At 34.4% G+C, this 21164-nt stretch overlaps 1 protein-coding gene across 4 annotated transcripts in view; it reads left to right on the top strand.

Moving 5' to 3' along the window:
- Positions 1-3810: 3810 nt before the first annotated feature.
- Positions 3811-21164, top strand: part of Sos (Son of sevenless guanine nucleotide exchange factor) — a 130885-nt gene continuing 113531 nt past the window's right edge. Inside the window, exons 1-4 of one of the 4 annotated variants that reach the window (XM_073968584.1) lie at positions 3811-4005; positions 4129-4383; positions 4436-4555; positions 4609-4746. In XM_073968584.1, the coding sequence (XP_073824685.1) occupies positions 4258-4383; positions 4436-4555; positions 4609-4746 (384 nt within the window). In that variant the 5' untranslated portion in view covers positions 3811-4005; positions 4129-4257. Of the gene's footprint in view, positions 4006-4122; positions 4384-4435; positions 4556-4608; positions 4747-21164 lie in introns of all 4 variants that reach the window. The other 3 variants (XM_073968583.1, XM_073968582.1, XM_073968585.1) reach the window with 3 other exon arrangements.

Raw genomic sequence — 21164 nt, 5'->3', positions numbered from 1 at the left:
TGAGCGTGGACCCCAAAAGATGACGTTCTTTTCTGGATCCTAAGCATGTCATTTTAACCAATGCGTTGACATGTCATTTCCACCAATGCTTTGGCATGTCATTTCCACCAATGATTTGACATGTCATTTTGACCAATGCTTTGACACGTCATTTTCACCCATGCTTTTACATGTCATTTTAACCAATGCTTTGGCATGTCATTTTCACCAACCCCTTGGCATGAAATTTTCATATTGTTTGGAAAATGGAAATGCTGTATTGAAATATGGTTTTCATGAAAAACAAAACTCTTTATTAATTCAAACGAATTCATGAAATAACTACAATTAATTTATCAGTTTAGTTTTTCAAAAGTTTACATCCAAAATTGCAATGTAATCACCACCTCTGCAACGCAAAAGATTACTTCCTCCGTTCTCCGCAACTGATATTCTTTCATCTTACAAAAGGTTTTTTCAATTATCTTCCCATCACCAGTTCAGATTTCGACATGGACTCCAAATGCACTCCTTTAAGTATTTTTATTTCGTAAATTACTTTTATTATACCCTACACCACTATGTTGGGAGGGTATTATAAGTTGGTTTTGGCCAAAAAGTTTGTAACGCATCGAAATAATGGTCGCAGACCCATACTTATTTATACCAAAATGAATGTCTCGACGAGCTGAGTCGATCTGGCTATGTGTGTCCGTCCGTCAGTCCGTCCGTCTGTCCATCTAAACCTTGTAATCACGCTACAGGTCGCAATTTTGATCGGATCGTCACGAAATTTTTCATGTTGATAAGGGTCCTGGAGGGGAAGAAGCCTATTGACTTTGGTGATGGTCGGATAATATTTAGGGGTCGGAAAGGGCAAAAAACTTAGGTGGATAAAATGACAACGTCTTTTTCCAAAGTGAATATCTCAGCTTCTATATGGGGTATACCAAAAGCAAAACCTGACAATGAAAGTAGAAAATATAACCTTTCTAATGATGTAAAGCAGGTGCTCGTAGGTGATCAAACAACGAAGATATCACAATAGAAGCAAATAAAACCCCAATTTTCATTTTTGCGATTTTAATTATATTGACGAATATCACAGCTTTGGTTGAAAACTTTCCAAAAGCAAAGTCTGACTCTGAAAGTAGAAGATCCCCTCTTTACAATGATGCAAACTAGGTCGGCGTTGGTAGCCAAATAACGGAGATATCGCAATAGTCGGTAATACATCCCATTTTTCTATTTTTTTGGAAATCACGCTACAGGTCGCAATTTTGATCGGATCGTCACGAAGATTTGAGGGTTAATGGGGGTCTCATAGATGAAGAAGGCTATTGATTATGGTGATGGTCGGATAATAATTAGGGGTCGGACTGGGCAAACACTTATTTGGAGAAAAGTCAACATTTTATTTTAAAGCCAATATCTCTGTTTCTTTAAGAGGTATATCAAAAGCAAAACATGGCAAGGAAAGTAGAAAATATCGCCTTTACAACGATGTAAAGTAGGTTGTCGTAGGTGGTCAAATAGCAGAGATATGGCAATAGTCGATAATGTATCCCATTTTCGGATTTTTTTGTAATCACGCTACAGGTCGCAATTTTGATCAGATCGTCACGAAAATTTGGGGTTTAATGGGGGTCCCAAAGAGAAAGAAGCATATTGATTTTGATGATGGTCGGATAATATTCAGGGATCGAAATGGGGAAAAACTCATTTGGAGACAAATTCAAAGTTTTATTCTTTGTGAATATATCGGCTTCTAGTAGGGGTATTCCAACGGCAAAGCCTGTCATTGGTGTAAAGCAGGTTGGCGAAGGTGGTCAAACAAGGGAGATACCACAATAGTCAGTAATGCATCCAATTCTTCCATTTTTTGCAATCAAGCTACAGGTCGTAATTTTGATCGGATGGTCACGAAATTTTGGCTGCTTATGGGGGTCCCAGAGAGAAAGAGGCATATTATTTTTGGTGGTAGTCGGATTATATTCCCTAAAAGAAATGTTTACCAGTGAAAATTTATGCACAGGGGTAGTGGTGTAGGGTATCACATGGTCGGCCCCGTCCCGACTATAGCCTTTGCTCACTTGTTTTATAATTTTGTTATTTTATAACAACTTTTGTTTAGTGACGGAAATATGTAGGGATCTACAACCCGGCTTGCTTTAGGGATCTCTAAGAACAAAATGTAACGAACGGGGAGGAGAGACTTTTTATGGAAAATACCATTTATGCTTAATTAATTTATTTTTAATTGTTTCTTTCCAAAAGTAATTTCTTCTTTATTTTCAGATTATTGTTCATTTTCGTTTTGGACTTTTTTTCAAATTCCAAGAAGCGAAATTTGATTGATTTCATTCTATGTCAGATTTAGAACAGACAAGGGAACTTTTAAAATAGCAATGTGTGCAGTCCGATTCTATTTTTAGCTCGATGGTTGGGACTTCATATAATACCAATTGTTTAGAAGTTTTAGTTGTTTGATATGCAGGAAATGTAAGACAACATCACGACGATAGTTCTAACAACTTTGGTCGTTCCAGAAACTGCAAGAATCTACTTATTTTTACTACGATAACAATTTTTCCTTTATGTTATCGGAAAAAATATTAAAAATTAGTAGATTTTTGCAGTACTGGAACATACCAAAATGAAAATAAACAGGTGTGTAAATAAAAACACAAACATCATCTCTATTGGATCGATGGAATGGGTACAAATGCTGATGAAAAGATCGGATCTTTCACGACTTCCTTTGCATTGGTTCAAATCCTAATGAAAAGATCGGATCTTCCACGACTTCCTTTGAACCAATGCAAAAGATGACATGAAATCACGTTATCGCAAAGAACCCCTTCCGTCAAATTTTGCTGGGTATATTGTCGTATATTTTTGATGACTAATGGTCTGTTCTCGTACTTTATAAAAGCTTCGTTCCAGTACTTTTTAATAGTAAAACTCGTAAAAGAGAGAACTGCAAACAATTTGTTGTCACACACAAGTTTTTTGAAATAGTTCGGGAACGGAAAAATGGAAAATACGTCAAAAAAAACTGGAACAAATGTCAAAGTCGGCATATCAGCCAATCAGACGCCGGCAACCATGTTACTATTTTTTTACTCGCCCAAATTTGTCGTGTAAAAAGTTTTTAAAGAGAGCGTCATTCAGCGCCATTTTTGTTTAAAGAGAAGTGAACATTTTACAACTTTTTTGTGTACGGGAACGGTTTTTGGAGTAAAATGTGTAAAAGTCGTAAAAATTGTAAAAACTTTTTAGTTCTGGAACACAGCTAAAGTGGTAAAAGTTGTAAAAGTCGTAAACGATTTTCATATAAATTTTGTGTACGGGAACGCAAAATGTGTAAAAGTGGTAAAAATTGTAAAAACTTTTTAGTTCTGGAACAGAGCTTAATTCATGGTCTGTTCCTTTACTTTTAAAAATGGTAACAGTGGCAGAAAATGGTAAAAGTGGTAAACTGCTATCATATAAAATGTATGCTAATAAAAGTAAGGGAACACTTTACAGGTCAAAAATGGTAAGAAATGGTAACCTCAGGCACGTAAAGGAACAGAGCATCAATTTACAACAACTTGTTTTGAAAATTCATGTTCGATCAGCTGCGCATATGCATCTACCCTGATTATTGTGATATGTTTGAAATCAACAAAAAAATAAGTGTAAACACAGAGGTGTATTTCAGGATTTCATGAAATCCAGTGGATTTTAGAGCGCAAGTGTAAACATGGCAATATGGCATTTATAGCTAGTGTAAACTACATTTTACAACTTATCTTCCTATGCGAAGCACCCTTAAAAATGTGAAGTACACGCGTTTTTTGTAGATTGAACTTTGGCAATGTTTAGTATTATTTTCAATACCATTTTTAGCAATTGTGAAAAAAACAATCGATTTTTCAGACAATTGCGATTGTTAAAAAAAATTATTTTTTCCGATGTTTTTTGTTGTGTGTAGGATAAATAAAAAGAAAAAAAATTTATTTCAAAAATTTTAAATATAATGTAAGTGAATTTGGAATTGAAATGAATTTAATTTATCTTATAATATAATCTATAATCTATTTTACATCTAAATTAGATTGTATGTATGTACCCCTTTTAATAAGTAACTCACCAAAGGGCCAGTTAATTTCGTTGCAGGACTGTCATAAATCACGAACCGAGTTTTCGGCCATATATAAAAGTCTAATATTATGCTACTGCTTAAATGTTGGTATAATAAACATTGCTAGAATCTGATTCACTTTGGCAAGGATGTTTTCGGTACAACATGGAAATATCGGCTGTGGCACTAATATGGGTGACTCGGACGTTTACGACTTTACAAAGACAGAAAATAGTGCTCGATGGAAGGGGCTTTTCATTCCTTCCCTGAAAAAAGTAATATTTTTATTTTAAGATGGAACGGAAATTAACAAGTGCAATATTATAGGTATTGGAACAAGTGCATCCACGTCTTACTGCCAAAGAAGAGGCGTTAATGTTTGTAGAAACCCTGTGTTTGAGAATATTGGCCATGCTATGTGCAAAACCCTTGCCACACACTGTCCAGGTAACACTATTCATTATGAAGTATTGGTTAAAGCTAATATCTTTCATTTGTAGGATATTGAAGAAAAGGTGCGAAAGTATTTCCCATCCCCAATAGACTGTTGGGCATTAAACGAAGCTAGAGAGACGCTAGTTTCAAAAAAACGCAAATCAGTCCTGCCAACGGAACGGGTCCACACATTACTACAGAAGGTAAAGTATAATTAAATATATGTATATTCGTAACTAGAACACCCTATCAGAATAGTAAACATTGCCCTAAATGAGCTTCAATTACACCTGTTTTTAAGGGGTTATCCCTACTTATCACTTGCAAAAAATCGAAAAAAATGTTACTAGCTGATTTTGAAGTACATCCCAGCAGAATGTTCTATGCCAAAGACGCCATCCAATCATGGCTGCAAGTGATCTGGCATGTCATCTTTTTAGCATCTTCATCGAGGAATTTGGACCCCAAAAGATGCTATTTAGTTTTGGATGTAAAGCATGTCATTTACACCAATGCTTTGACGTTTTAATTTCACCAATGCTTTGACATATCATTTCCACCAATGCTTTGGCATGTCATTTTCATCAACCCTTTGCAATGACATTATCATTACACAAAATTCATCTCTATTGGATCGATGGAATGGGTTCAAATGCTGATGACTTCCTTTGCAAGGGTTCAAATGATGATGAATAGATCGGATCTTTCACAACTTCCATCGCATTGGTTCAAATTCTAATGAAGAGATCGGATCTTTCACGACTTCGTTTGAACCAATGCAAAAGATGCTATGAAATCACGTCATCGCGTGAAACCCCTTCCTTCAAATTTTGCTGGGTATACATCCCAGCAAAATGTTCGATGCCAAGGATGCTATTGAATCATGGGTGCAACTGATCTGGCATGTCATCTTTTTAGCATTTTCACTCATGAATTTTATATGCGCGTGACCACCATAAGATGACATTCATTTTCGGATCTTAAGATGACATTCATTGTCGGATCCTAAGGATGCCATTTTGAATAATGCTTTGACATGTAATTTTCACCAACCCTTTCGAATGACATTTTCGTGTCTTGTTTGGAAAATGGAAAATTATGTATTGAAATATGATTTTCATGGCAAACCAAACTCTTCTTTATTAATTCACATTAATTCATGAAATAACTAGAACTAATTTATCAGCATAAAGTTTACACCCAACAGAGTTAACTTCGTCCACTCTCAGCCACTGATTTTGTTTCATCTTACAAAAGCTTTTCTATTATCTTCTCATCACCAGTTCAGATTTCGACATGGACTCCAACAGCACTCCTTAACAAAAATTTTGGAAATGTATACTCTTTTGTTTTGATGTCGCTACATGTAGGGATGTACAAATCGACTTGTTTGTTTACAGTGATCTGTACAAATGATTCAAATGCTGATGAAAAGATCGGATCTTTCACGACTTCCTTTGCATGGGTTTAAATGCTAATGAAAAGATCGGATCTTTCACGACTTACTTTGAACCAATGCAAAATATGCCATGAAATCACGTCATCGCATAGAACCCCTTCCTTCAAATTTTGCTGGGATGTGTACCCAGCAAAATGTTCGATGCCAAAGATGACATTCAATCATGGGTGCAAGTGATCTAGCATGTCATCTTTTTAGCATCTTCATCGATGAATTTTATATGAGCGTGGACCCCAAAAGATGACGTTCTTTTCTGGATCCTAAGCATGTCATTTTAACCAATGCGTTGACATGTCATTTCCACCAATGTTTTGGCATGTCATTTCCACCAATGATTTGACATGTCATTTTCACCAATGCTTTGACACGTCATTTTCACCCATGCTTTGACATGTCATTTTAACCAATGCTTTGCCATGTCATTTTCACCAACCCCTTGGCATGAAATTTTCATGTCTTGTTTGGAAAATGGAAATGCTGTGTTGAAATATGGTTTTCATGAAAAACAAAACTCTTTATTAATTCAAACGAATTCATGAAATAGCTACAATTAATTTATCAGTTTAGTTTTTCAAAAGTTTACATCCAAAATTGCAATGCAATCACCACCGCTGCAACGCAAAAGATACTTCCTCCGTTCTACGCAACTGATATTCTTTCATCTTACAAAAGGTTTTTTCAATTATCTTCCCATCACCAGTTCAGATTTCAACATGGACTCCAAACGCACTCCTTTAAGTATTTTTATTTCGTAAATTACTTTTATTTTATAATTTTGTTATTTTATAACAACATTTTGGTAATTTATACTCTTTTGTTTAGTGACGGAAATATGTAGGGATCTACAACCCGGCTTGCTTTAGGGATCTCTAAGAACAAAATGTAACGAACGGGGAGGAGAGACTTTTTATGGAAATTACCATTTATGCTTAATTAATTTATTTTTAATTGTTTCTTTCCAAAAGTAGTTTCTTCTTTATTTTCAGATTCTTGTTCCTTTTCGTTTCGGACTTTTTTTTCAAATTCCAAGAAGCGAGATTTGATTTATTTCGTTCTATGTCAGATTTAGAACAGACAAGGGAATTTTTTAAAATAGCAATGTGTGCAGTCCGATTCTATTTTTAGCTCGATGGTTGGGACTTCATATAATACCAATTGTTTAGAAGTTTTAGTTGTTTGATATGCATGAAATGACAACATCACGACGACAGTTCTAACAACTTTGGTCTGTTCCAGAAACCGCAAGAATCTACTTATTTTTACTACGTTAACAATTTTTCCTTTATGTTCTCGGAAAAAATAGTAAAAATTAGTAGATTTTTGCAGTACTGGAACATACCAAAATGAAAATAAACAGGTGTGCAAATAAAAACACAAACATCATGTCTATTGGATCGATGGAATGGGTACAAATGCTGATGAAAAGATCGGATCTTTCACGACTTCCTTTGCATTGGTTCAAATCCTAATGAAAAGATCGGATCTTTCACGACTTCCTTTGAACCAATGCAAAAGATGACATGAAATCACGTCATCGCAAAGAACCCCTTCCGTCAAATTTTGCTGGGTATAAATAAAAGCACAAAATTCATCGATGGAATGCTGATGAAAAGATCGGATCTTTCACGGCTTCCTTTGATTGGGTTCAAATGCTGATGAAAAGGTAGGATCTTTCACGACTTCCTTTGAATGGGTTCAAATGCTGATGAAAAGATCGGTTCTTTCAGGTCTTCATTTGAACCAAGGCAAAAGATCCAGTAAAATCATGTAATCTCATAGAACCACTTCCATAAAATTTTGCTGGGTAGTCATGTTCATCTTACTAGAAGCCGACGTAACAGACAAATCGTTAATACTTTGGTTACTAATATCAGTTTCAGAAGTGAAATTATTCGCTTCATGCACTTCGTGCATTTATAAGAAACATTTTTATTTTTATGTAAAAATGCATATTGCTCTTTTGAAATTTTTCAACACTGACCGTGAAAAAAAAAATCATCAGAAACTGAGCAACCAACACTGTAAGTAGTAACAGTCATATTGCATATTGGGCACTTATACCCTTTCTTCTTGGGAGGCATAATCAGGTGAAGATGTTAGCAGCAACAAGTAAACAACAATAACAACAAGCTACACAAATACCACAGCTTCCAATTAAGTTTCAGACTTGGTTTACAATTCAACAATAATAGTTGGACGTTTAGTTTGTGTTGGGATTCCAAACAGTTAACTTGTTTTTATCTCTCCTTTTTCCTTTGTGTTATGTTATTTTATATTTACGTTTTGTACCGTACCTAGCATGAAAAGTTACACTACGATAAGGTACCGTACATGTACACAAACTTTAAAAATCGTAGCGTACGTCAAACAAACATTTTTGGTACGCAACCACCATCGTAATGTAACACCACGTACCCAACCAAAATGGTTGCGCGTACATTAAAAAATCCTGTAGTGTACATCATTATGTATCTTAAAAAAAAAAAAAAAAAAAACAAAGTAGCCTTTAATAGGTTAATAAGAAATGTTTATTCAATCAGAAGTTTTATAAATGTTTTAAGGAGCAGACTCCACTTCATTTTGTTAAAATGTTTAGTTTTATTAGGTCGCAGCGAAACCCTCAAATTCGGATTCCAATGCTATCATCATCATCTTTAGAACGATCGTTTCTTGTCCGTGTTGCTCGGGTTTATAATGTTTTGCCACTACCCTTAAAAACTTTTAATCTTTCATCAATCACACTTCGGAAGGAGATGTTGGAATATTTCATTTTAAATTACTCATTCGTGTATGTTCTGAGACACACTTCACCTCTCACTTCACGCCTCAAGCATTTTGTTCACCCCGTTTACTTCTATTTCTTGGGGCTAAAATTCATTAGGGTATTCAAAAAGAAGAGTACACCCTAGTCCGTCCATAAAATAATCGAAAAATAAGAATAACCAGGGTGAACAAAATGCTTGAGGTGTGAAGTGAGACGTGAAGTGTGTCTCAGAACATACCCGATTGTTTTTGCCTAATTATATGGTTATTTATTGCTCATATTTTCATTACATCGATAACCTTATACATCATTAAATTGCTGTTTGTTAAATCATGAATTATGTAACTTATATAAAAACGTATTTTTTTATTGGAGTAGTTCAAATTCAAATTCCTTTAAATGTTTTCTTATTTTGAATATTTTTTTGGAGCAGACAAAACCCAATATATATAAATATATATATCCCCCCACCTTCTTTCTCCTTCCTTGAGTAGTTATACCCTACACCACTATGTGGAAAGGGTATTATAAGTTTGTTTTGGTAAAAATTCATGTAACACCGCGAAATATTCGTCGGAGACCCCCAAAGTGGTATACCAATCTTCATATCTCGACGAGATCAAGCGATATTGAGGCGTGTGTCCGTCCGTCTGTCCATTATCATCACGAAATTTTGTATGGAGGTCGGTTTCACATCAGAAGAGATCGCTATTTTAATTGGTGAAGATCGTGAAATATTTAGCGGTTGAAATGGACCAAATACATAATTTTTATCCGATTTTGTAGCTGCTCTGTAGGTAAGGGTATATGATGAAGGGTATATGATGAAGAAGAAGCGTGCAATTTGAGATGATGATCAGATAATATTAAGAGGGTTAAATGGACCACAACTTTTGTGTGAAAATTGTTAATATACAGCTTATATCTTTATTCTTGGAAGACATATTCCGGGTAAGTAAGCTATACTTGGAAAATAAACTTATGACCTTTCTATTATCGCCAACTGTGTTACAGCTTTATATATCGAATTATTTGTTTGTTGTGTAATAATAAACACGCTAGAGGTCGCAATTATAACTTAATAGTCACGGAATTTTGCACGAGGTAAGACTTTAGGCCGAAGAAGGTGCTACAATTTTGGATGATGATCTGATATTATTTAGCGGGTGAAATGGACCATTACTTTTGTATGAAAAATATAAACATTTTATATTTGGTCCATATTTTAATTTCTTGAGGGCATATACCCCCAAAATAGCCTACATATGAAAAAAGAACAACCGACCTTTCCACTGATACAAATTGCAATAATGTGTTTGGTAGATTACGGGGCTACTGCCTAATATAAAGTGGGTTTTCTGTAGAGAACCACATTTTCCTCCCATGCTATAATTTTCTCTATCATGACAGAGAAATGCCCAGTTTGTGCATTATTGCGAATTACGTGGAGCCAGGCGTATCAGGAAATACGAATCGGGGTGTACTCATTGATATGAGAGAAGTTTCCTTTGTCCCTTATGGGATGTTTGTGGAACAAATATTATATTATTTAACCTTGATGTGATAAGGTGGCAGAATCCACAAAGTTATTTCTTACAATAAGTTTATTTGTTCCATAAATGAATTTTGATTTGCTGAAAGCTAAATTCCAGGGGTAGTGGTGTAGGGTATCACATGGTCGGCCCCGTCCGACTATAGTCTTTGCTTACTTGTTTTAATTAATTTATTTTAAATTAAGAAGAAAAGTTCTGTAAGGAGGTATACCAGTATTTTGTTTGATTTGGAGTAGTTTAGCATTTAATATTTTTAAGCTACTATATTTAAGTCATAACATTTGTTATTTTAACATAAAATGTAGTATACAGCCCTAAGGTCGGACGACTGGGCATTAAAATTGAAAATAAATTGAAATTGAAATAGTGGTAGTGTACACCTGAGTGGTATTTATAAGAAAATATGAATGGGATGAGAAAAATATGACCATAAAAATGAGAGTGAATATCATATAAATAAAATGCAAGTGTAGCCACATATACATATATTTAGCCAGTAAAAATGAAAACATTTATTTATTTTATAAAAATAGCGACTATATAAAAGTTTAACATGTGAAAATATATATAACATATTATGTAAAATACTAAAGAAATTAGTATATGCTCGAGATTTGTTGCTGACATGTGGTTGCTCTGATCAGATAAAATCTACTTCATACCAACAAATAAACGTTCCACGCTTACTTCGGTTGACGGTATTGCCTGTACAATAGTAGCAATCTCGCTGACGATGGTTTTCCGAGAGTTCCAAAATGCTATTACATTTTCATTTAGTGGCAATCTTGATTGCCTTTCGTAATTGGCAAAAACAGCTTATAAATGGTGTAGATTGGATGAACTCCGAGTTTCTGTGGTAGGATCTATAATTTGCTGATAATCGGAAAAAGATTTGGTTGTATGTGGTCTCCTTAGTGATAGAGTTTCCTCTTATGATTTAAGATAAAAATGATCAGGTACATTATGGTTTTGGTGGGAATTTTTTACTTATACAAATACTTCCACCTACTTTTCGATGATTTTCTGACCCAAATAATGGATGTTGAATTCACCGCTAGGTATCAGTCCTTGAGTACCTCAACGGCAATTCATAATTTAGAAAAACGCAAAAAAGTAATTCTTATTGGGATTTAGAATTTATTTTTAGAAATCATAAAAACGACAAGATATTTTATTATATTTGTGTAAGATAAAACAATTGGTTCCAAAGTTTCTTCTTGACGTTGCTAAAATAAATATTAAAAATAACTAATTACCCATTGGAATACATGCAAAACGTCGGTCAATATGTATAAGTATTTTTTGCAATTATGGTTCCACTTGTTTTCACAATACAAATGTAAAAAATTTTTTAATTCTCTTCGTACCCTTAAAGTTCAAATCTTCAAAAATATAGATCTATCACCCATAGCAACCCTTTTGCAAATTGTCAAGATTTTAGATATTAGATAGGAGCGTTTTGTTTAGGCAATACTTTATTCTTGCATATGTATTTATGACATTTAAATAATGTCTTTATAGTCCTAATAAATTAAATATAAATATTCGTTTGTATTTAATTTAATTTTTTGTTTGTATTTATTCCACAAAAAATTAAACTGACTATTTTCTCATACTTTATTAACCAAACAAATGTAAGTGTATTTATGACATTTAAATAATGTCTTTATAGTCCTAATAAATTAAATATAAATATTCGTTTGTATTTAATTTAATTTTTTGTTTGTATTTATTCCACAAAAAATTAAACTGACTATTTTCTCATACTTTATTAACCAAACAAATGTAAGTGTACATTACCGTCACATTTTTTTTCGAAATGTACACTACGTGGTTTTGTAATGTACGCGCTTATGTACGCAACCTTTTTGGTTGGGTACGTGGTTGTTATATTACGATGGTGGTTGCGTTCCAAATACAGTTTGACAAGTAATTGTTTTCAAACTGAGAAAACGAACACTTTTCATGCATTAATTACTAAAAAATGACAAATAGTTGTGATAAAAATGTCGCGTTTTTTGCAAAAATTAGTTGGTCGACTTCGACAAATTGAATGGATAAATAAAAAATTAACCCGCTTAGTTCAACAATAATAACCAAAAGAATAATTAACATGTAATGCAAGGTGCCAAGAAAATGTTTTCAAAATGTAATTAATGTTCCAAAATACCCCATGTTTTTGGTAAATACTTAAAAATCATGACATTTTATGAATTTTATTCTTTTATACTTTTTTAGTCGATCTGGCAACACTCCTGATCGAGTTTTGCTGTTAGTAATATTCATTGTAATTGATGGTAGTCCATCTTGGAAAACCAAAAAAACTCATAAAACGTGTTAGTTTTTTTAGATATTCTCGGCTTGAGACCTATATGACATTGTTTACATGAAATATGATCTGGTACCCCCTTTGTCCATATGGTAACCCTCTTAGTGGGGATATTCCATGCCTAATATTGTAGATACTTGTTAGCAACTAATCCTTGTTAAGAATGAAATTCATAAAATGTCATGATTTTTAAGCATTTACCGAAAACATGGTGTATTTTGGAACCTTAATTACATTTTGAAAACATTTTCTTGGCACCTTGCATTACATGTTAATTATTCTTTTGGTTATTATTGCTGAACTAAGCGGGTTAGTTCTTTATTTATCCATTCAGTTTGGTCTTAAATAAGTCGACTAACTAATTTTTGCAAAAAACCCGACATTTTTATCACAACAATTTGTCATTTTTTAGTAATTAATGCATGAAAAGTGTTCGTTTTCTCAGTTTGAAAACAATTACGTGTCAAACTGTATGTGTGTTTGACAAACTTTTCTATTCTCTTTGGGTACAAGTATGTATTTTTAAAGTTTGTGTAAGCAATAAAATGGATTTCTAAAGTTTGTGTACGCGTACATAAACTTCATAAATATTTTAGTGTTTGTGTAACATGTACGGTAACTTATGTTAAGGTACTGTTTGTTTCCGAACGCTGGTTATTTGTTAGCTTCTTCTTTAAAGAACATCAATATGTGTTATTTAACGATTTTATTAACGATTTATTTAATCTGCAAAAACTCCAATAAACCAGCGTTCGGTTGATTCTATAATAGTTTTGATATTTCAACTACAATTAACAATTTTTTATCAAACTTTCCGCCACAATCAAAATTTTACTCGTTCGCTATTTCAGAGATACCAGATTTTTTCACACACCATCATCATCCTTACTAGAAGGGCAAGACTTACCAGGGGTAGGTGAACTTACAGTGGTCTGTGAGCCAGTCCTCTGCTCCTCATAGATATCCGCTCTTCTTTACCCCTGCAGAACCGGAGGGAGTCGCCGACGAAGCAGCCGAAGTAGGCGACACATTGTGCGGCTCATTGGTTTGCGACTGCCTCTCTTTCCAAAGAATTCGAGCAGCCAGTTTTTCTTTATTAGCAAGAAACGTTGCCTTTGTCTCAACCATTAGGCTGGAAATGGCTCCATTTCCACTTTGTGCAATGTTTGCATTAATGAAATTGATTTGCAGCATTGTTGTTATTTTGCTGGTGGCCGATCTATTTTGGTTAAGTTTACCAAGAAACGTTGCCTTTGTCTCAACCGTTAGGCTGGAAATGGCTCCATTTCCACTTTGTGCAATGTTTGCATTAATGAAATTGATTTGCAGCATTGTTGTTATTTTGCTGGTGGCCGATCTATTTTGGTTAAGTTTAATTCTGTCCTTGTGAGAGACACTATTATGGCCAGCTACCGCCGTGGGCCACCAATTAAGTTATCCTCCGTTGTTGGTGGCAACCTCCAAACAAACGTGTACCTTGACGATCACTTAACGCGAGTTTCTGCAAGATTGATGTACATATGTAGACAGCTAAAAAGTCAAGGAAAACTTAGTAAATGTATCTTGGTTAATGGTGATGAACCTGCCGTTGCCGCAACATTTCCTAATGGGAATGAACGGGTGCTTCGCATTGGTGATTGTGAGGAGCTTTTGACCGGCGCTTAAATACATATAGTACATTTTCATTTTGGAGTAGTACAATAGTAATTTTTCCCCTTGAGGGTTTTTTATGAATTTAATTTAGCTATTTCTGCATTCAATTTCCCCTTAAGGGTTTTTATGAATTTAAATTTGCTAATCCTGCGTTTAATTGCTTATATTAGTTTACTTTCATTTTTTTCATGATCTCATTTTTCATTGCAATTAGGTTCCCCAGTTGTTCATCCTTCGTACTTTTTGATCATGTCATTAAATAATAATCTTTGTCCTATTGCTGGTAATTCGTCCTTTTTTAGAAATAGATTGAACCAATTTTCTAACTGTATGTCTTTTGGCCATTTGAATTGTCAGAGCTTACGCCCTTCTGCTTACAACACAACATTAAGTTGGTCTGCAATAGTGGTCTTGCTTTATTTGCTGTTTCTGAGACATGGTTGAAACCCTATGTTTCTACCAGAGCAGTTGCTATCCCTGGCTACTCGTTTGTGCGATATGATCGCAAGAATGTTAGGGGTGGCGGTGTTGGCATTTATATTCCCGAAGGTCTTAAATATAAAGTTGTATTTCGGTCTGGGCAGCCTCGTGTCTGCGAATCGCTATTTATAGAACTCACATGGTAATATTTCTAGTTTTGAAGATGTACATGGGGATATTCTGGCTTGTCCTTTCTCTTCAACATAATTCTTTGCCTACACACTATGATGTTGCTACTGACTCTGTGTCGTTAATCGATTTCTTTGCCTGCAGCAATTCTTGTCCACTCAGTTTTTCTGGTCAGGTACAATGTCCAGCAATTTCGCACCACGCCTTTATATTTGGTGTAGTTAATATAAACTTAACGGTTTCGGAACGCATCGTAGAGTATCGTGACTTCAACAATATCGATTGGGAGAGTATGCTTAACTATTTAATTCAGACCGACTTTAGCTGGACATATAACACCTCGGATTTTGATGCTCAACATTCTTTTTTTTATTCGCTTATTGAGAATCTTTTTTCTTTTGTCCCTATTATCACGAAACGAGTTGTTAATGTTGTTGATCCCTGGCTAAAATGTCGATCTGTAATTTTGGCTAACTCTCTACGTGATATGGCATATAAGGAGTATTTGCGTAGCCCTTCTCAGCCTAATTGGACAATATATTGCTCTCTTAGAAACAGAGCGAAATCTGTCCTTAGGAGTGAGCGTAGGAGACACTATACAAAAGTTTTTGGTACGCTTGGTCCAACACAGGTTTGGAAATATCTACGTACAGGAGGTTTTGTTAGTAATGACGACAATCATGAAACGAACTTTGATGCTACAGTCTTGAATGACTTCTTTGTGCAAAATGATATTGTTGGTAGTGCAGTTGTAGTAAATTCAAGCAATGTGAATGGTAACCATCCATTTTCATTTAATTGTGTTTATGAGGTGGATGTTTTTCAAGCCTTGTCGCGAATAAAATCTCAATCCTTGGGTGTAGACGGCATACCTATAAAATTTATTAAATTGATTTTTCCATATATTTCTAGACATATCACTTATTTCTTCAATACTATATTGACAACTTCAGTCTTCCAAAAAGCATGGAAAATTGCACGCGTAGTACCAAAACCCAAAGATAGGGAGTTAAATGGTATTGAAAACATGAGTTCTAGTAGTATCTTACCAGCCTTATCTAAAATCGCTGAGCATCTAATTAAGGAGCAAATTGAGCATTTTATTGATAACTATCGTCTTCTTAAATCATGCCAGTATGGTTTCAGACGAGGTCTTAGTACTACCTCGCTTCTGATTGATTTAACTGATGTCATTAGAGAGTCAGTTGAAAGAGGTGAAAATGGAGTTCTCGTTGCATTGGATTTATCCAAAGTGTTTGATCGAGTGGATATTTCGAAGTTGATAAGTAAACTTCGATCCAATTGTTTGTTCGATTCATCTGCTTGTGCATTAATTTCATCTTTTTTATTGGGTCGCTCCCAATTCGTTACATTCAATGGTTGTGTTTCCGATATTCGTAATATATACAGTGGAGTTCCCCAGGGTTCCATCCTGGGTCCCCTTCTGTTTATTTTATACATCAATTATATTGCCAACAGTGTACACGGACGTAGGTGTACTCCGTTTTTGTATGCTGATGAAATTCATCTATTTTTTAATGGCAAAACTGCTGCCGAATTGCAGTCTAATATTAATTCTACACTATGCGACATATCACATTGGTTAGATAGCAACAATTTGGTGATTAATGTTTCTAAATCTAAGTCGATGATATTTGGTTCCACTAGTCGTCTAGGTGGTAGTGTAAATATACTTATTGATGGTTCCCCTATACATTTCGTGGACAAGATGAAGTGTCTAGGTGTCATTATCGATTCTAAACTTGATTTTTCCGCACATATTGATGCTTTGTTTCCTAAGATCATAAATGTTCTTCGTAAATTATATAGCACTGAGTTCTACCTGCCCCTCTTTGTTAAAAGCAATCTGGCTCACGCACTGCTAATGTCAGTTATTTCTTATGGCATTGTGGTTATATCGGGTGCAACTGATGAACAGTTGAAGAGAGTAGAAAAGCTTTTTAACCCATTAATGCATGAAGTTCCCTGCCGACTTTTATTCATACTTTTTGTTTGTTTTAGAATAAGAGTGAGAGAAATAAACTATTTCAACAACAACTTTCATTATTTATAAATTATCTTAGGTTTTACAGACCGTCCGTTATATCGGACGCTATGCAATGGGAACACTTACCATTGCATAGCATCCGATATATTTTATTACTGCTCTTGGTTTGACGTTTTTTGTTGCATTTGAGACAAATGAATTTACTCTTTTGACTACAATAAGCACATTATCCCTGGATAGGATTGAAGTTAATCATGTTATATTTTACGTCGTAACGAGCATTATCGAGATAACATATATTGAAAGCAATGGACTTCCGGAGGAAGGCAATCCATTTCTTTCCAAACATTAGCTGGCTATATATCGGAGGCAAGTTAGTAAGATAGTACAATTTAGATAATATTTCATTAATATCCATGCATTTACCATAGAAATGTCCAGAAAATTTGCGAAATTGCACCACCATTTGTGTTGTCACATTCGTTTCCTGTAAGTAGCTACTAACAGGTCCATCATATAAAGCGACTTCTTTGATATATAGGATATCCTGACACCAATTAAAGGCGTTCATTTCGTACATATCCACTTTTAACTCATCATATTTCTGAAGAGCATATAATTTAGATTTTACAATGATATGCCCGAGAAAGTCTTTCGTAAAAATAGTTCAAAGAATTTTGTTGGTTCCTTTGTTGACTGCGCTTACTGGGTGGGACCTATATCCATCCCCTTTCAATTCGGCAATATGGATCTACTTTACGCCAATTTTTTTCTCTTCGACTTTAAGTATTAAATTAAATATCAAACAAAGGCAGAAATCTTTTACTTGGAGAGGATACGAAATAAAAACGTGCGCAAAACAAAAATGTAATGACTTTTATAAAATTTAATTCACTTTTACTAAACTGCCAACTAATTGGTTCGATTTTTAAAATATTTTTCTCATTTTTTGCAATAAACAAGCACTATAAACTTAAAGTTTGGAGGGAATAACTTCATAATTATAAATTGTGATATGTTGTCAATCATCCTAAACAGTTTTATGCAATACATCAACGTAAATAAAAAATTGGCGTAAGAAATAAAAACGTCCGTTTAAACGGACCCTATGCACTAATGGGTTAATATGGTTGTCAGATTTGTTTACAGTTTGCGCAGAAGGGACCACATTTCTGCTCATGCGCACAATTTCTTAGGAGTACCTTTTAAAGTTTTTATCCAACAACGTGTTGTGTCTTTTCTTTATAAATCGATATATGTACTTGGATCTGCCAGTATTACTTCGGGGAACGATTTTCGTTTTCAAGATATACTCGTAACATACAGATAATTCTGCCCATTTTTTCCACATCTTGGTTAGAAAATTCTTTTGTTGTTCGTGCTGCTCGGCTGTGGAATCACCTACCCAATGAGCTACGTAACTTCTCTTTCCGATGTTTTGAATTTCGGCGTAAGTTTGAAGCCTTTACTATTAATAGTGACTGATGGCATTTTACTGAGTAGTATGTTGTTCTGAATACATGCTTTTTCGATCATGTTGAATTACCAGCAATATTTTTTTCTCTCAGTTTCACTTTTGATTCTTTTATAAGGCTGGGGAGCCTTTTTTGCAATTTTTGTTTTAATAATTATAACTTACATTTTCTTGCTGTGTTGCGATGCCATGTCACGATTCAACCTTAGCAAGATTGTCCCATGTCTGTACTGCCACACTGGCTTCTTTTCAATCTGGGTGCGGCTGGAGCTCGTCGGCATTGGGGGGGGTGTTCGTTGCAGACAGACCAAGAAACATCGTGGTAGAATATTATATCAGTTGAACCAGTGTGTTCCCAAATAAGAAAACCGAGACAAAAAGAATATATAAAAAGGGCTACGAACCTTTGAAGTCCATTTCGGGCATAAAATCAATCAGTAGTTGTTTCAATCTAACAATCTGTAGTGATGACATTCAAATGTAGGTGTGAAAGATGTCATTTTCACCTACTGCTCCCACCCTCGGCTTACCACCATAGCCTGCCATGATAATCCTTTGCCTAGATCTGGATTATCCCTTAAAAGCGATCCACGACCAAATACCTACCGATTTCCTCTACTCAACCATTACAGAAGTCACAGGAAAAATATTCATTTCAAAATTCGTTTTATTTTTCCACAAATCATTTAAAAAAACGTAATACTATGATCTTAGATTAAGCATGTAGTATGAAGATTTATTCATTTTAATGTAAACAGGAGGCCATAAAAAGGTTTAAACAACTCAGTAGCTTATGTGATCTAATAATAAATAACTCCAAATCGTTGATTCGAAGCACCAGAATACAATAAATATAGCTGTCAAAATATAATTATTCAAAAAAATATTTTTTTTCTCGACGAAATTTTAATCTTGTATTTTGATGCAATTTGGCATCGTAAAAAAACAACTCAACTAATAAAAAACCCTATTATAGCGCTATAACATGTTTTCTATATTACCATAACCTGTTTAGGTCGTACTCAATTAAGATTAAAGTTAAAATTTCGTACTCGTCACGCATGGGAACTTCCTATACGTGCAAACCTTGACAAAAATGGTACTTTCTCTAGTGGTATTCTTTTTTGTGTTCTTTAAATATTTTGAAAAGAAGGCATACAAAATCAACAGACATGGAAAATGTTATATCGCAATAAAAATTAAAGGTATAATGGCAAGTAAATAATGATAACAATCAACTAACAACAAGTTGTCAACAGACAATATATGAAAATTTAATTTAAATTGTTCAAACGCAAAAACAATCAATGATATTTATCATATTAGAGGTTTTAAGGACAGAATGTTAAAAAAAAACAGGTTCAACGTCCACGTCGGATACTTCATTCGGGCGGCCTTGATCTGCTTGTTATCATGTACTTACTTCCGTTCTTGGCTTTTGCTTACTGGTGACTGAAGATTTTGATGATGAGGCCCTATTGTGAATGGCTGGCTGATGAAAAGATTTGACGATCTTCCTCTGCTACCAGATGATGATTTTCGTTGATTGTTGTTTAGCTGTTTGGTTATTAGCTGTTTTGTTATTATTTGCGATGTATTTCATTTAGGGGTTGGCCTTTAACACTTCTGTTCGCTTTTGTTCTTGCTCTTTGTTGTGATAATGCACTTTTTACCACTCACACCTCTTTGTTATAGCATTTTGACTATTCAGGAAAACTAACACTTTCTCGAGGCGGCACAATTATGCATTTTAGTTAGCTTCCAGTTCTCTTTTGTTATTTTTCTTTACTTTTTCGGCAAATTCACCTTCACTGTCTTTTTGACTTCTTCGTTATTATTCCTTAAATTCTCTATATTGTGATTTATGCTTCATTCTATTATTCTTCATTTTGTTTTTTTTTTTCCTGTATTTATTTCCTTTTTCTTTCATGTTTGTTTTTAATATTTTTTTATGTCTTCTTTTGTTATAATTTCATTTTCAAAGTAATTTTCTTCTATGTTTATTTTTTTTTTTAATTTTTCTGCTTTTCTCTCACTGTCTTGTTTTGCTTATTACATATTTCATTGACCTGCCGATTGTATTTCTCTTTTTCTCTAACGATCGCGGTCTACTCCTTTTTTTTCACTGCTTTGTTTTGCTTTTACACCATATTTATCCTTGTCTTTATCTTGCTGGTTTTCTTATGTTTCCTCATTAGCAATCACGTTCTTTATTTAATTTTTTTCTCTTTCACTCTCTGGTTTTGTTTATTGAGTTGTTAAACTTTCCCGTTTTGTCACTTTATCATGTCTATTTTGTAATTTTCTTAGGTTGCCGTTTCTTTCTTTGTGAGTTTCGTTTTTGATTTTCAATGATGTAAACTTTGCTTGTTCACAAAAGAAAACAACTTAATGAAACTATGGCTCTAGAACACAAACTGTCGGCTGAAGCTGAACACTTTTGTATTGCACTGCATTCCGGTGTTTTATGACGTCATGACTGGTTGTGGATGGTTAATGTGGTGATGGATGAAGTATTGCGGGGTATGATGGTACACACTCTTTTTGTTTTAGGCTATTGAAGTTGTTGTGTGATGTATTTTGGTTGTTCTGATTATTGATGTTGTGGGGTTTGCAAGTTGGCACTGTTTTAAGTTTAACTTTTAAAGCTCTTGTGCTCTTTAGGTTTTGTGGTGTTAAAAAGAGAAGGCACTTTAGTTTTTTTCGGCTATGTAGTTGTTTGATTCGACAAGTTGTTATGAGGCGCGGTGCGCGTTTTGCTTTTTTTGTAGA

Source organism: Musca autumnalis, unplaced genomic scaffold, assembly GCF_047663935.1.
Source record: "Musca autumnalis isolate F117 unplaced genomic scaffold, ASM4766393v1 scaffold_2, whole genome shotgun sequence".
NCBI lineage: Eukaryota > Metazoa > Arthropoda > Insecta > Diptera > Muscidae > Musca > Musca autumnalis.
This window is presented reverse-complemented; position numbering and strand designations above follow the sequence as displayed.